At 43.2% G+C, this 11,995-nt stretch overlaps 2 protein-coding genes across 2 annotated transcripts; both read right to left on the bottom strand.

Moving 5' to 3' along the window:
* Positions 1-3,524: 3,524 nt before the first annotated feature.
* On the bottom strand, positions 3,525-6,842 carry LOC147059691 (high-affinity choline transporter 1-like). The gene is made up of 8 exons (XM_085907732.1): positions 6,659-6,842; positions 6,193-6,306; positions 5,397-5,552; positions 5,180-5,328; positions 4,971-5,114; positions 4,722-4,875; positions 4,266-4,483; positions 3,525-4,199 (listed from the first exon to the last, which is right to left on the bottom strand). Exons 1-8 carry the CDS (start codon positions 6,840-6,842, stop codon positions 3,525-3,527), a joined length of 1,794 nt encoding a protein of 597 aa, XP_085763858.1.
* A 1,460-nt stretch (positions 6,843-8,302) lies between these two features.
* arl6 (ARF like GTPase 6) lies at positions 8,303-11,806 on the bottom strand. Its single transcript, XM_085908474.1, has 10 exons — positions 11,719-11,806; positions 10,988-11,127; positions 10,136-10,283; positions 9,998-10,059; positions 9,862-9,930; positions 9,684-9,778; positions 9,463-9,592; positions 9,337-9,392; positions 9,211-9,271; positions 8,303-9,122 (listed from the first exon to the last, which is right to left on the bottom strand). The coding sequence occupies exons 3-9, from the start codon at positions 10,253-10,255 to the stop codon at positions 9,246-9,248; spliced, it is 558 nt and encodes a 185-aa protein (XP_085764600.1). The 5' UTR covers positions 10,256-10,283; positions 10,988-11,127; positions 11,719-11,806; the 3' UTR covers positions 8,303-9,122; positions 9,211-9,245.
* Between the last annotated feature and the right edge of the window lie 189 nt (positions 11,807-11,995).

Genomic DNA, 11,995 nt, shown 5'->3' on the forward strand with positions numbered 1-11,995 from the left:
GGAGAACCTTTAAAAGAGGCCGGCGCTGGACCTTCAATTGCTTTACCGGTAAGCTGATCCATCTCATCTCACAACTTGTTGCTTGTGTTTCAATTCTGTTCCTGCTGTGTGTTATTAGTTTGTTTTGGGGGGTTTTTTTTTGCATTTACCAATCATCCACATCACAGAATCCTTCCAAAATGTGTGACCAATGATCACAAATGATAACTGGTTACTGACCAATCATTTTGAAATGTGCAAGCTCCACCTCAAAATGTGTCATCTCCATGAACTAAAAGAAATGGTGTGTGTTGTCATCGTCACCTTCTCTCAGGGTAATGTGTGTACCCTTGTGCTCCTCAATCAGCCCTAATGGATCCTTTGGCTCAGATTCAGCTGGGCTGCTGATTATGATACTACACACACACACACACACACGAAACAGGGTGTGGTCGGTGGCCATTGTGCGTCGTGATGACCGTCACGACATCCTTTCTTTACTTGCTGCAGTCCCAACAGGAGTGTCAAAAACAAATAAAAAAAAAAACGACCAAATTTGATATATTTACTCTGATGGTGTGTTCTTTAAAAAAAAAAACATTTTATTGTAAATATGTGCTATTCCCCCCACACACACACTGCATTACAAATGGAAAGGGTTCACATGGGTCCCATCCATCGTGCTCCATTTGAGAGCAAAGCCACCCGCTCCCCGGGGGCTAATATGTGCCATTGTATGTGTGAGTGTGTGCTCTCTATATTATTCTCCACGCTGAATTTCTATGGGCAGGGGAAAAAGAGGTCTGTCCATCCTTTCTGTTTTGATAAAAGCGCTGAGGAACACACAAAATGACAGTCTACGCTTTTGTGCGTACAAGTCGGAAATTTTGGAGAAATATCAGCTGTAAATTAAATGGCAAGAAATGGAAATACCATATTGGGGATTTAGTAGAATCCAGTCAGTCCAGCCAATAGACAGTCAGCAGCAGGTCATTTCCAATGATAAAATACACAAAGCACAACTGGGGAGCATTACATCATCGTTAAAAAAACAAATCTGGTGACCATATAGTTTTCGCCCCCACCCCCAAAAATATATATAAGTTGTGTTTGTTGCAGTCATTCAAGTCAGAATAACTTTCAAATAAAAATGGTTGACATTTGTGGCAAAACTTTTCATCATCTTGTCTTCCGTGAAGCCGATTCCGACTTTGCCTCACGGGTTGGAGAGAAATTGGTGGGAGCTCCAGTCTGTCTACCTGCGGCCAGTCTGAGTGCTTGTGGGTCCGCTCGGCTAATCAAGTTCTCCCGGCTGATTTTATTATCCAGGCCGCTACATTCATTTCGCTGACGATTCTCCTCAGCTGCTTGGAGAGGCTAATGGAAGAGATGAAGAGATAGATGGGAACCGACAAGACATGGCGGAATCTTGTGTCGTGTAATACGTACATACCACCGTATACCCAACGGTGTCTTTGGAAAATAAAAGTCGTGCCTTCTGTTTCCAGCACCGGTTTTGAAATTTAATTCCAGACATGACTTCAAAAAGATGGCAAAGCAGGAGATGAGATTGAGGATCCAATCTCTTTGCTCCAACCCAATTGTGTTCAAGTGTTCTCTGGAATTCATTGAGATACAAAAGGGATCGGAAGGAAAGGTTGGAATTTCAAACTCCAACCTGAAGAAAAAGATCTTAAAAAGGGAAACGCTCCAATTCTAACTGGCAGTTGTGAACTTTATCGGCAATTGGCTTTGGCCGATTTGCACACTTGATTGCTGAAGAGCAGAATTTTTAAACAGCAAAATCTGCAACGACAACCCTCGAGGACATTCTAAATATATCCAGTGACTCTTTTGGTGCAGGTCCAAACGTTCTCTTCGTCAGAGTCCTACGTAAAGCACAAAATGGATTGAGTCGGCCAACCGGCCCTTTTCCTTCATAATTGTTAATTATGGAGAGTGCTGGCTGAGGCACCGATGAAGATGGGATGTTCTCCCCCACCCGTCCACCATTTTATGGGATTGCTCTTAGTTCTCAAGGACACAAAACAGGACACTTGTGATAAAGGAGGAGGTGCAGGGGATGGGTGGGGCACCTTCGTCATTCTTGCGCTTTACGATTGGTGCACGAGATGGCAACAGGCGCCAGGATTCCCCCCCCCCCTCGCAACCCCGCCCAACCCACGTGGCTCCTGCTCCAGTCCAAGACGAGAGCACAGCACTTAAGATAATGTAAATAAGAAGGGAGGGAGAGCTATTTTAAGACTTTTCTATGTCCATCAAAGACTCAAGCCAAGCGATTGTAATTTCACTCACGTTTTCAGACACGCTCTCTGTCTCTTATCAAAGTGGCCGAAGGGCTTGCTTGTCAAAAGAAGGCCCTGATGGAAGATGCTGGAAAGAAAGTATGGACTTAACATGTGGTGTGTGGAAACGACTCAATTTTACTCAGTCAGGTGATTTTCTTGACCAATTCATAAAATAGAAATAAGTCGACGAGAATGCTCGTCAACGAGCTCCTGCGTCATTCATGTCAATGACGAGTATTCTCGTCGCAAGCATACAAAGATTGAAAAAATTCAATACACCAGATTTTTCAGTGTATACTATCCCCCCAAAAAATATTTTTTTCCCCATAAAATATGTACCTAAAGAAAATGTAAGGGTTTGTGTAAATACTAGTAGTTAAATTTGCTAGAAATCATACAAAAGTTCCAAACATGAAAAGTAATGTTTATGATAAGTGACCTTCCTTTAAAACGAAAAATTCAATTCAATTAAAAAATATTCCTAATAAAAACAATTTCGTATTCCAAAGTAGATTTTATATTTGTTTACATAATAATGTTACATAATTGTTTATTGATACATCTGCTATGACATCCAAAAATAAATAAACATTTAGATAGCATCCTAACAGCAATTTGTTATTTCTACGCCTTCCCTCCTCCATATTTATACAACACAGAGAAAATGATCTGTACATGGCCATGAACAACACACACATTACAGATCCAAAATTCATAGGTGACACAACTCCAATGAATACACAAACGACAAATTACATTTTTGATACAAGATGATACGCTTTCACATTCATAATCAAGTTTTTTTTGTTTTTTTTTCTCATCTTGACATGATTTTCATTAAGGCAGCAGAATAAAAGTGTCATTGATCTTAATGCGTCCTGCCCAATGGGCTTCTGAAAAAAAACCAGTGCAATGCTTGACTATTTCCACTATTGCTTCTAGAAGTTCTATTGAGCTGTGCTGATGAGTTGCCTCTTGAGTCATGAGGTAACAAAATCACTTTTGGGTGCTGGGTCATGTGATCATTTCCTTCCCGCTCATATGTAAATGTAACTTGAAATGCTTGACTGTTTGCTAACGGTAGTCAGATGTTGTGTTTGTGAAAGTTAAGATTGAAAGAGTGTTACACAATTTTTTCACAATTGTTGTACCTCAACGTCCTCGTCTTCGCTTTGACGGACAGCCGGAGCGGGTTTTTTTTTCCGCAGTCTTCTAAAAACACACGTCTGGATCTCGTCATTCTTCATCGTGGCGGGAGTAGTCGGGGCTGGACTCCTCCTCTTCCTCCTCCACGGTATCTGTCGGCAGCGTGTCGCGGCGCGTGAAGGCGGCCGCCAAGGTCACGCTCAGCCGCGGTTTGACGGGCGCCATCTCAGACAGCCCGATGTTGTTGCCGCGGGTCACCAGCGTGGTTTTATCCATAATCTCGCCGCTGTGCTTGGACACCACGGCGTCGAGAAAGTCGTATTTATGAGACAGCTTGCCGCTCTCAAACAGGTACTTGGCCAGGTAGGAAAAGGCCACGTTACCCAGGAAGGACGCCAGCATGGACGCCGTCTTGAAGGGAAACTTTTGGATGACCACGTCCTCCATTTCTCCGGTGATGTGGTGCTTGCGTTGCTCGATGCTCCATCCGGGGTAATAAATAAAAGGGGGCAGTTGCAGGTAGGGCTCCCCCCCGCCGATACGCAGCACCATGCCGAAAGCGTACGCCGCCACTGAGCCGTACGTATTGGTGCCTTTGACGAAGAGCACGCTGAGGAGCTGCGGGAAGATGATGACGTAAACCAAATCTGAGCTGAGGTACCACAGTCCGTAAACCGTCCCCGTCACCAAGGCCATCAGCGTGGCGAGACCGCCGAACACAAAGATGGTGATGCGCATGACCCACACGATCTCTCGATCGGACGCCTGCGGAGACAAAACGGAGCTCGGGACGGCTTTTCCTGGACCTTTACGAGATGCGCACTAACTGACCGATTGTCTGAAGGCCAGCTGGTAGATGTTCCTGGCAAACATGGAACTGGCCGACAGGATGGACGAATCGGCGGATGACATGACGGCGGCCGACACGGCGCCCAGGCCGAAAAAAGACACAAACGGCGGGCAGAGGTGCTGCAGAACGATGGGGAGGATCATATCGGCTTCTTCTTTCTCTTTGGGAGGAATGCCGCCGTATGTTGTTTGGTTCCAGTCTGAAGAGAAAAACCATGACAGAAGCAAAAAAAATAATAATAAATGTTGACTGTTGAGAGCGATCCACTAATTTGCTCCCTTGATGAAGTAACATTTAAAAACGGATGGCTGCTACATTATGAATGAGTAGAACCAGCTGCTATTTACCCAAGCTCTTTCAGATCTAAAGGCAACACGGGCCCACCCTGAGCGGCCGACACACCAATCACGAACTCGAGCACGCACACACACACGTACCTGTGGAGGCCCCGATAGCTCCGATAAGAACGGAGGGAACGGCCATGACCAGGCATCCGAACGCAGCGATGAAGGACAGGACTTGTGCGTAGGTTGCAGAAGATGCGGAGAGCACTCGTTGGAAATACACCTGCCAAGGGATTCCTCCGAGCATCTGGGGTCAATCGAATTACGCACATGGAACTTGATTGGAACCAAATGACAAGTAACCACATCACGAAATGGAAAAGCAGGCGAGGGTGACAGTACCAGGAGGCAAAAATTGTCGATCCAGACCCAAGTGTCACTCTTGTTGATGCTTCCTCTCCACGGCGACTGGTACACGTGCTCCACTGCCGTCACCGTGATATCTGACACGGCCGGGTTGGTCAGAGCAAATGGCACGCTGATCCACTGCAGGTGGGAAAAAAATGTATGACTGCTTCTGGATTCTCGTGGTTTTCTGGAAATGGACCTACCAGGCCGAGAAAGATGCAGAAGAGCTGCACGACGTCAGTGTAGGCCACCGAGTAAAGTCCTCCCACCAAGGTGTAGAAGATGGCGATGAGGGCCGAGATAACCACCGACATTTTGATGTTGATGTCCACGATGACGCTGAGCGTGGCGCCTGAGGGCATAAACGCGGGTGATGATGTCGACCGCCCCGTTTATGAGCTGCAAAAGCAATAAACGTACCGAGAGCCGACAAGATGGCGGCGGACCAGAAGATCTCCCCCATTAATGCGGGTATGAAGAGAAGGCCGCCCATGCGTTTGCCGTATAGCTGCTGGAATGGGTCCAACATGGTTACGTAACCTCTCGAGCGCATGGGCTTGGCGAAAAAAAGTCCTCCTGGTAGACAAAGAATTCACGGTTGCACGCACGGTTGCTACAGGACGTCATTTGGCAAGATTTAGGAGAAATTAAGTCAGTGAAGAAATAAATTGTTGGAAATATGTCATGCTTTGTCAGGTCATGTCTAAAAATCGCTATCTAGTGGTGCGACTTGCTCTCGTGGAACAATTTACTACCCTGTGATGTCATTGATGTGGAAAAAAAAATACTTTGTAGTCTTTTATTATCGGGTAGCCTATGTTGGCTTTTAAGAATCTAAAAAAAAGTATTTATTTATGTATGTATTTATTTATTTATTTATTTATCTATTTATCTATTTATTTATGTCAACATGGTCTGAAAATGGCTGGCATCAAATGAGTTAGCAAGCCAGTGATGTCAGCCATTATTACTGCATCACTGTATTCAAAATATAAAGTGATACAAAGTGATAAGTGTGTGTACACCAGGGGTCACCAAGTCCGGACTTGTTGTTGTTATTATTGATATAAAATAAAGAGACAAAATATGTCAGGGCACAATTGCTCACACCACACACATTTAGAAATGAACAAAGTAAATATCGTATGTGGTTGGACACAAAAAGGCAAAACCATGCGTTCAAATGTTTCTACATGCAGTGGTGGGTCAGACTCACCTACAACAAGACTGAGGGCATATCCAAAGGGGGCTTGTGCCCAAGCCAAACCATAATCTGGCAGATAAACGTACTCAGCTGTCCCATTAATGTATCCTCCTCCAACCCACGTTGCTGAAAATACCACCAAAAAAATTTTAATTTTCAAAGTCGTATCATGACATTTATCATATCCAAAATTTTTATTGTAATTAGAAGCACTTGTACTGCAGTAAACTGGATCAAACACTCAAGGAATTATTTCAAATGTGACTTTTAATGTGGATGCAAAAAAAAAAAACCTCAACATTTGAATCAATACTTAAATAAAAAAATGATGAATATCTTTGTAAAAGAAGATTGTTGAGGAATGAATGAACGAATGAAGTGTCCGTGAAGAGACAAAGAGAAGGTTACAGAAGAATATACAATCCACTTTTTCGAGTCTGCTTTTATATACATAAAAGTTCCTTTCCGATTTTCTTACCAGTCATGGTAAATCCTCCGACGAATAATCCAATATCTCTGCCTCCGACCATGATGGTTTCGCTGCGGTCGGTCCCTTCGGCCTCTCCGGAGTGTTTGTTCTTCCATGCCGCCCAAATGCCCACAAAGAGGATGAGGAGGTAGAAAAGCGCGATAGCCACAAGCCCCTCGACGTGGATGGTCATGGTGGCGCCGGTCTTGCGCTAAGAACAACGACGCATGGAGACCTGCGTGCGGAGCGGAGCGGAGCAGAGCGCACAGAACGCAAATAAAATGTCCTTAAAAAACAACACTGATTTATTTTAAAATATTAAAACTTGGCTTCATTCTTTTTTTTTTAATTCATTATCAATATCTTTTATTTTGCAGCAAACAATAACAATTACAGTTGAGAGTGTCATTTGCTGAATTACGCACGAAAGATGACTAAAGCACATCATTTAAGTCACAAAAGGAATCAAATAACAAACTGTTTAAGTATTAGGAGGTTCTTTCAAACCTACCTGAAAAGTTTCTAGAGGCATGCGCTGCTTCGCGGACGGCGTCGCTCCAAAAACCTGCGAGGAGCGCTCCAATGAGACAATGGCGGAGGTCTCTTGGGTGACTCGGTGGGCTTTTAAGGGGGGGGGGGGTAGGTGCCGTCAGAGGACTGGTAGCACACGTCAGAAGAACCCACCGTCTCGATTCCACTTCACGTGCTTGGATTCAAGTACATCTTCAATCTTGTAGTTTTAAATAAGTTCATTTGACTGCAGATAGCCATTTGTGAATTAATGGAGACCAAAAAGACGAAATTCTCCATTGAGGGCATCTCGGCCTATTGGGTCATTTCTTTTTTTATTTTCGTCGTATTCTGCTCATGAGCCCAATTAGCTGACTCACTGCGTTTTTTTTCTTCTTTTTGTGCGTGTGACTAATTGGGGGAGCTTTGACGCATCAACTGAAGGACACTGCGAAATATACAGTTCGGTTTCATTGAAATCCTTCTTAAGAAGCTATTTTTGCACTTTGGACTTTTAATTCAAATGTGAGCATACATAAAACATGACGAGAGAGAAAAAATTAACCCCCGTTAATAAGGCCGTGTTTTATTTGCGTGGTGGAAGAAAAACTAATGGCGCCCCGCGCGTAATGTACGATAGTCGCGTCAAAGCTGACAGGTTCCCAATTAGGAAGACTTCTGGAGAGCAGCGGGGAGAGCTCAAACGACACATGTGACATTCTTCCTCATTGCCCGCTAGTCAGACGCATACAAACACAAGCCATATTGCTGCTCGGAAGCCTAATTGAAAGATAAAGATACGAGGTGGTAAAAATATTTAGCGCGAGCAGCGCCTCCTGCTGGCAAAGCTCTGGAACGTTTTCAGCACCATGGACAGAGAACATTGTTATAATTACTAAGCTGAAGGTAAATCATGAAGAATGCTTAACAATATCATTTAAATATGAAAATATGAGTAATTTTGGAGCTTAAAATAAATGATAAAAGTGTTGAAACAGTTCGGAATCCACCGGCTGGCCATTTAATGAGCAGCTGTTGCTGGCAGGGCTGGCTGTTGGATATGGAAGAGCCAGAGCCAAGACAGACGCGGACACATTAACTTCATTAATGAGACATGGGAAGAGACCACCATCTTCCAAAAGGGGGGAAAAAAAAATGGTTTTTATTCTTTAAAAACATTTACAATGAAATAAAACATACAACTTAAGACGACACATATCCAAGAGATGATCTTACGTGGTCCTAACATTGTGCTGAGAGCGTTATTTCATTTTCACTTATATATAAAACGATATTTTACAAAACAATTTGCTGTCTATACTTTGCCATAATATACAATTTCCCGTTTTTATTCCATCTTAAACTACACGGAGCTAATCACCATCGGCTAATTGATGACAACATTCAGGGGTTTTAAAGCGGTCACCCAAAAAGAACCAAGTTGAACATCATTTTAAAAGTCAACAGCTGTTTCGACCACATGCCCATGTTTAATCAGTAAAGTAGCCGTAAAGGTTACCTACCGTTTATTGCGCCACTGAAATAAGGCCAAAATCAAAACGGCTTTCGACGTGACCGCTACGACGGAGGGCTATTGGGTAGCGGTTAGCGACAGCTTCTAAAAAGCAGAACATGTTCAAGTTTGAAAGAAAAAGAAAAGAAAAACAACAACCAGAAAGAAACCAAATAGACATTTAAAAAGAAGCTGCTCATATATTTGCTGCAATGAATGACGACGCGCCGGTTTTGCCACGTGCATCTTTTTTCTTCGTGTCAAAGTACAGTGTGCAAAACCATCGGCGTTTTCTACGTACTGTTTCACAAGTTGACAATGGCAACTTGTGTACAATTCAAAAGGAACCACCGTGTGTATAGAAAACATGTGAAAAGTCACACGCATGTCAACGACAATTCTTTAGATGGTTCCAGGGGACCACCAGGGTTGGTTTTACACAATCCGGAACTAAAAAAAAAAAAAAAAAAGAAGCATTAGGAGACAATGTCAGATTTTTACATAAAGGACAGATGCCAACAAAATGTTTTTGTGTTACCTCCTCCTACAAAAGCTACTTCACGCCGCCGCCTCTCATGTTCTCATGGATTTGATTTGATCTGTAAATAGCAAATCAGATGAATTCTCCCTTTTTCAATTCAATGCAGTCATTTTATTAGATTACCTTGCAACCACTCCACCCCCTCCTGCAAGCCGTCGCCTTTCAGCGCATCGGTGGCACTGAAATCAATTTCGTTCCACACGTTTACAAACACAGAGGAAGATTTTTCAAGTGCAAATGTCATCATACCAGATGTGCCACGGTTTGTCCTTGATATTGTCCAAGCACAGCAGCTGGGAGACTTTGATTGAAGACAGAGCGTCTCGGACATCCATCTTGTTCGCCAAGAACAGGATGGGAATTCGCTTGTGTTTAATGTCTTACGGGGAGACGGACAGGGATGTTGTCAACAGATCTCATCTGTAACCAGGAAGTTACAAAAAAAAAAAAAAGTTCCACAACAAACTTACCGGGATGACTTAATAAAGTGTCCAATTCTTCTTTGGCCACAACCATCCTCAGCTTATCCGCACTATCGATGACAAAAATGACAGCCTGGCCTTCCCTGGCCGACACATTTTATGATTATTATTATTATCAGTAAGTCGACCACCACGTTTGCGATGTTTGTGTGAGCAACTAACTGACTTGTAGTAGTGCTCCCACAGGTTTCTGTATCTGCCTTGGCCCGACATGTCAAACACTGTGAAGGAAAGGCTACACAAAGACAAGTGAGAAGAAATACACAACAAGTTACATTGCAAAGCGATGAATGAAAACTTACCTGGACGTCTTGAACTTCTCGATGCTGAAACCGATGGTCGGGACGATGTCTTGTGCCTGCGCCTGCGAGTTGAATACGGCAAATGTTACACATTAAAACCTGGCTCGTCAACAAGTTTGGATGTATTCGTAGCCTTACGTTGGACGGTTTGAGTTTGTTGATGATGGTGGTTTTGCCGCTGTTGTCGAGGCCGAGGCAGAGCACGTTGACTTCTTTCTTGAAGCCCAGCCATCCTGCCAACTTGTCAAACAGCCCCATTGGCAGCAACCATCCAACTCTTGCTCTCCTTCGATGACAAAAGAGAAAAATCATTGCAGTTTCTACTATGACGTCTCAACAATGATCCAAGAGAGATCACAGCACTTTTGAATCCATTTAATCCGATTGCTTAAAACGCCCGCAGAGTCATGTGTCATGTTTGCATCTGTCTTGATGTTAGCATCTCCAATGATACAGTTGACGCCCAATTATCGTGTAAGAACTCAAATGACACCACGCAAGTGAAAATTGAGTTGCGCAACTGTCCATCGTCATCACTAGTTTGACGTTAAACAAAGCCAACAAACGTGCCATTTCAAAAATGATCATTCTTCTTTATTGATGCAACTAACACAATAGTTAGTCATCGACATGATGTGATGTTTTATCAGCTCGTTAGCCGATAACCCCGACTAAAGAGATTGTAGCGTAATTAACAGTCACGGTCCTATTTAGTTAATCTTCTCTGCTCTTGTCACCATCCAGGTTAGCCCGAGCTAACTCCTTGATAGTAACGCATAATCTTACACTTCAGGGAAAGATCTTTACTAAACAGCGTCAAATGTGGAGCTAATGATAACTAAGTGTTGCAAAATCCCACTGGAAAGAGAAATGTGAAGGCAAATAAACAGCGCACGTCAGAGCTAGCTGAGCTAACGTTAGTTAGCATGTATTACCATGTAACTTGCAACTAAAACACAGACGCTTTGGTTTGTGCGTGCTGAACTTTACCTTTGATGAAACTGTGTTCTTGTCGTGCACAGAACTGCAGTCTGGGTGAGTTTATTCCATCACCGGCGAATTCTGTCCATTGTTTTCATTCCTTTCTCGTGCGCATTTCCATAGTGCCCAGGATACGCTCTTTACTAATGCTGCGTTCAGGGGAGTCGGGATTTTACATAACCAGGTCATTACACAGCAATCCTTGATCTCGGAAAGTGTATGCGTGACGAAATTATTTTGCGCTTTGTCTTCGTAAATACATGTCAATAACTCTTTCATGATTTTGGATGAACGTGTGTGGTTTTTTTTCTTTTGTAGTAGTTCCTAGTCAACACAGAGCTCGACCCAAACGTACGCAAAGCGCAGACCAAAGTAACTAAAATCCCTTAAACGTTGCTTTCACTAATTGATACCATTACGTCACAAAACGTTCAGGATTTTAGGCTTTTACTTTTAAACAATCCTTGTCATATTTTTGACATTTTTGCAAAGTTCCCACTGATCTTAAAGTGTCACAGAAAGGAATAAAAAGTCAACATCCTTTAATGCTTTTGTCAATTTTGCCAGTCAGCTCCTCAGAGAAGAGCAAATTGTGTCGAAAGAATTGAAACACTTCACATTTGGATTCAAATGTTTTTGTGCATTTTTGATTCATCCTGAAATATTTCCCAAAAGTGAGACAACTAAATGTAAACACCAAAAGTGGCCAACATCATGGCCTTCATAATTGACAAACTCACCTGACAATTCTTCATGTCCAGAAAACGTGTCAGTTAAGAGGAACAATGATTGTGCGTTTGTGCTTGTGGGCGCATCCATGGATACCTTTGTCGCTGCGTGTGTGTGTGTGTGTGTGTGTGTGTGTGTGTGTGTGTGTGTGTGTGTGTGTGTGTGTGTGTGTGTGTGTGTGTGTGTGTGTGTGTGTGTGTGTGTGTGTGTGTGTGTGTGTGTGTGTGTGTGTGTGTGTGTGTGCGTGCGTGCGTGAAATATCCCTCATAGTGTTTGAGGTGAACAATA

This window comes from Syngnathus leptorhynchus, chromosome 3, assembly GCF_054491065.1.
Source record: "Syngnathus leptorhynchus isolate UIUO chromosome 3, UIUO_Slep, whole genome shotgun sequence".
NCBI lineage: Eukaryota > Metazoa > Chordata > Actinopteri > Syngnathiformes > Syngnathidae > Syngnathus > Syngnathus leptorhynchus.